The sequence below is a fragment of the Vollenhovia emeryi genome, unplaced genomic scaffold (assembly GCF_000949405.1).
Source record: "Vollenhovia emeryi isolate VEMERY1.0 unplaced genomic scaffold, V.emery_V1.0 DF939187.1, whole genome shotgun sequence".
NCBI lineage: Eukaryota > Metazoa > Arthropoda > Insecta > Hymenoptera > Formicidae > Vollenhovia > Vollenhovia emeryi.
The window spans coordinates 927102-932014 of NW_011967179.1; the positions used below are offsets into that span (position 1 = coordinate 927102).

The 4913-nt window shown below is 43.3% G+C and overlaps 1 protein-coding gene across 1 annotated transcript in view; it reads left to right on the top strand.

Annotated features, from left to right (window-relative positions):
* The first annotated feature begins 519 nt into the window (after positions 1–519).
* Positions 520–4913, top strand: part of LOC105562504 (monocarboxylate transporter 4-like) — a 46297-nt gene continuing 41903 nt past the window's right edge. The window contains exons 1-2 of the mRNA XM_012013404.1: positions 520–1993; positions 3118–3280. Of these exons, the coding sequence (XP_011868794.1) occupies positions 1823–1993; positions 3118–3280 (334 nt within the window). The 5' untranslated portion in view covers positions 520–1822. The remainder of the gene's footprint in view (positions 1994–3117; positions 3281–4913) is intronic.

The following is a 4913-nucleotide window of genomic DNA, read 5'->3' on the forward strand; positions in this document are numbered from 1 at the left end:
TCCAGCATCCCCTTAATCGGCCTCCTGTTTGGACAGTTTTCGCTTGGAAATATTATCGTTACGTCCCTTTGCACGGATAAAAGGCGCGATCGTAATTGGGGAACAAACGAATTTCTTTATCGACAATTTGCTGTCGCAAGGTGCAGGCATAAATTTATTATTTTGGGCGACGATCGCGTGCCAGATTGTGTAGGCAACGTTATAATTAGCGGGGACACCGTGTGCCGCTGTTATCAGACAGTGTGTGCCGCGGACGTTTCAAAAACAAAGACAACACAGACCTGCGGTACAACGCATGAATATCAATGTAGTTAGGTTGGTGGAAATGCGGCTACGGTTTCTGCGGTGTTACGAGATTGGAAGGGGCCGGGGGAGGGGGGGCACACACGTACACGCGGGTGATTTTAATCCTCTCAACCGACTGAAAACAGTTTTTTCGCGAGTTACGCTTTCGCGGTACGGCCGGGCAACAAGGTCTTACAGAGCGCATATAAATTCCCGAGGATCTTTACCGTTTTAACATTTCACGTCCGTTTTTTTTTTTTTGGATGGGACCTCGCGGTTTGGAAACCTGGAAGTTCATTAATTCGAATTTATAATTACGACCGTATTTCTCATTGTCGACCTGGCCGGGCTCCCGCGAGGCGTCGGTGACTTTGAACGTGACGTTGAATCCGAGCCGGCGTTTAATTTTCGCGAATCGGCAAAGGATTTTTTTTCCGGGGGCGCAAGATTTCATTGCTCGCTCGAGCTCGCGAGACGGTTCGAAATGAATTGAATTTCGACCGACGAAATGGAATGTGTTTTTGGCGTGTATGCCAATAACTCGAAGCAAAATAACTTGCGCCTGCACGTCCGATATGCATCCAATAACAATTTTATCCTCATCGACTCTTCCCTCGTACGAGTACATGCATAAAACATTCGCGCTATAAATCCTCGTGTACAAATCGAACAAATCCTACCCGCGATGCGTATACTCGATATTTAATGCTTTACCTGCAGCATCAGCGGCCGGCTGTTTTTTTTTACTCTTGAAAGGCACAATAACGCAATCATTAAATTTATAATGACAGTTTTATGATCCCCATTAGCTCTATATAATACAAAAATTATTGCAGCGCGTCTGAATGGCTGCATTGAAATGCATATTTCACAATTCCACTCGGCGAACGGTTATATAATTAATTAACCGAACGTAAAGTTAATTAAGGATTTTCAGCGCGACGCGGCTAAAGCGACACGGGGATACATTTGCGTGTTGCGCGGGCGCGAGTCAAGCGGCGAAATTTTTATTCATTAAGACGCACGAAGATTGTTGTTGCGCGCCGTATCGACGCGCCCTTGTACGTCCGATACGCCGTTGAAATGATAAATTATATTTAGCACGCTGCAAATGACGCGCAGCCGATTAGAATGGGAGATAAATTCGAACAATCTATGGGCACGTATGCGTCGCGTGTAATGTAATTATCGATAACTAGGCTAGCGAATCAGAGCACGTTCCGTGTTGCTTGCAGGCAACCGAAATGGAAAATACCCCCCGCGCATCGCCGTGGAACGCATCGTCGAGCAACCGTAGCCGTGCCTCGCCCACGTGTTCAGCGGGTCCCGTCTAACGTCGTCCAGCCACCCCCCGGGAAGTCCAGCGCCCCAGGGAATTCGACAGCGAGCAAGAAAGATGTAATTTAGTTTTTTCGCCGTATTACGACGGGGGATAACGTGACACGAGTACGGGACACCGAGCGTCGAAATTGACGTGGCCGTTGACATGCCGGCGATGTCGGGGGCGTAAAACGCGGCGTGTCCGCCCGCTTTGAAGATGCTGGTGGACGACTACGGGAGCGGGATGGGGTGGACTACGGCTGGCGTGCGCGGCGGTTGGTCCACCCCGGGAGGATGCAGAAATTCAGCCATGAGCTTCGGCGGCAGCGTGCCGTCCTTGCACCCGACCGGCTCGATAAGATCGTTGCGCTCGCAACACTCCATGCAGGTGAGCGAATGAAGCCGTCCGTTGTGTTGCACGCGATTGCACCGCGATCGATTTGCCTCGTGCAAAATTCTACCGGCGAGTATCTTGGCGCTCGCTCGTCAATTTGCGCGGGTGAACGTTAACCGCGACCGCGTTGGAACGATTCTTTTTAGGTCCAGTTCGACAGTGGCTTAATTACAACTGGCTAGCTTAATTGCACCCTCAGAAAGAATTTCTCTTACCGAGACAAAAGACACTCTTGACGCATTTATATTTCTCACAACCTTATTTAGTAGAACAATAAGACGATATCGAAATAAAATCAATAATTCTTATTGTCCTCTATCGAATTAAAACAGATTGACTTACTATGTTGAGACACGAGTAACTAATATAAATGTGCGTTTCAAATAAATTCTCCCTCAATCTTACAACGCACGAAGTTTGTATTTGACAAAAGACTATCGTTTTATTCTAGATTTTAGAATTTTTCATTTAAGATAAAAATATTCCTTTTTTTAGAATAAATATGATTGGCGCTAGATCGATCCTATTTTATGATACATTCAAGTGTAATAGCGTAATAGTATTGGATCCAGAATTTTTTTCTGTGGGTGTAGTTGTTAAGTAGTGATGCCGACCACTGAAATTTTGTTTCAAAGAATAATAAAAAGAATACAAGCGCAAAAATTATATTTGACTGTGTCGGCAAAAAGGATGGCCGAAGGATCCTCTTAATCGTCTTCGTTGCAACTCATATTTACGATATTTCGGGACATTTTTAATATCGAGCTGGAAAGCGCGTCTTGATACCTCGGCATTTTTCATCCGCTTTAAGGTGAGACTTATTTTTTCGCGTACACGCGGGGATAATAAATTATTTTTAAACTTAATACTCCTCCTGACGCGACGCGCTATAAATCTAGCCCGCGATACTTACACGATGCAATTTCTATGTACAACACCGGCGGATTGTTATTAATATCTTGACAAATAATCTCGCGCGATATTACGCAATGTCAGCGCAGAGAGCGATATTTCGCGGTAATAATAATAAACACGGGCGATTGTCTACACAAACTTGTCTACATTGCGCTCCCCCGTTTTCCCCACTCAAACGCGTTGAAAATTCATCTTGCTTGCAGGTACCGCCCGAGACACCGCGAAGATGCATACATTGTCATCCGGTACATGTCCCCAGCACCCCCAATAATTACATGCAACATCCTATGCAGTACTATACGCCGACTCATTATATGGAGGGTCAAAATGGCACGTACACGCCGCACCGAAGTTCGTATCACGGCGGTGAGTTTACTTTTCAATTACAGTACAAATGTATTCCGAGCAATCGCGTATCCTCGAGTACTGTTATCCAGGATAGAGCGGGCAATTACCGTCCATCGTTTCGCAATCTTAATGTTTAAATATTGTCATTACTGAAAATTAATTTCGGCGCGCATTGCCGAATTCGTTCCGTCAGCGCGAGCGATATTAAAGTTGTGCTAACATTCAGATGTTTAATTGAAGTTACTTTAATTAAATCAACTAAATTAATTTGAGTTAATCTAAAGTTACGCGCCACGTTCAACCAGAGTTTATAATAATGTCGTGATTCGTGCGCCGTATATCTAATTTCTTGCGGAAATTTGTGTCGCGAGTCGATAGCAGAGATAATTATACGATTCTCCCGCAGCGTCCTCTTTCCACGCGGAGATTGTTAATGTAAAATATTTCTGTCGCGAGGCAGCTCGTTCGGCGGGCATCGCGATAATCGCACCAACTTTCGGCAAATCTCATTTTCTACGTATGTATATGCGCGCACGTTGGATATGAAATACCGTCGCTCTCGCGTGAGAGGCATTATAATTTTAGGGCATCGATTTTTAATTTGGATTGTGCCTCGAATACCATCTCTTTTGTAAGGCAGGAAACAAAAGAAGTAGGACAAGATGAAATGAAAAGCTTACGAGAAATAAGTATCAATTCCACTTAACTCCGCCGAAGAGGTATCTTGAAATTTTGTGCTTGATGTATCGTCGAAAACAGTGTCTATCTAAAAATGTAGGTCGACCGTCGGTTTTCAATCTCGACTGACAAAGGTGAATCCGAGTAGCAATCGGAATTGAAATTTTTGTTTGCCTTACTTCTTTTGTACGAGAGAACCGATAGTTCCTGCACATTTATCATACTAAACATAAAAGAGAAATTCGATATTCCTTTATCGATTAGCCTGTTGGTAAACCCGAATTATTCAAAATACGGAAAGTATCGATACACGATGCGCAAACAACGTAATGGAGAAAATTTTAATCGCTTTTCGCGCCATAGACTTAAAATTATTTAGATACTAACGTCCTGTCTTGGCTCTTCCCTTAAGAAAAAGAACTGACCAGCGGCATCAGTAACTGATAATGTCGAATCAGTAACTTGTGGCGTTCTATCAATGACTGATTGCGAGAGTCAGCTACTGCTAATGTTTCTCAGTTAACGTCCAGTTTTAATCATCAGTTTCAACAGCACTCTGAAAAACTGGTTAGACAACGATTGTTATCATCAGTAACTGAGCGCTGATCAGTAACTAAGTATTGATCTGTATTTAATTACCGATAACAATCACTGTACAACTAGTTTTTTAGAGTAATATAGAAACTGATTATTAAAATTGGACATCTGGACACTAACTGACTGGATAACTGATCAGCTACAACTGGTGGCTCAACTAGAACTGGAAGTTTTATCAATTACTGATGAACATAAAACTGAACAAGTGACCAGTTTTTGTATCAGTAACTGGAAATTTTATCACTTACTGATGAACAGAAACTGAAGAAATGACCAGTTTTTATATCAGTAACTGGTCAAGTTGTTTCAATATACTGGTTGTGCTGTCATCAGTTACAATGATCAGTTCTTTTGTCAGTTTTCCCTGCATTTTTTC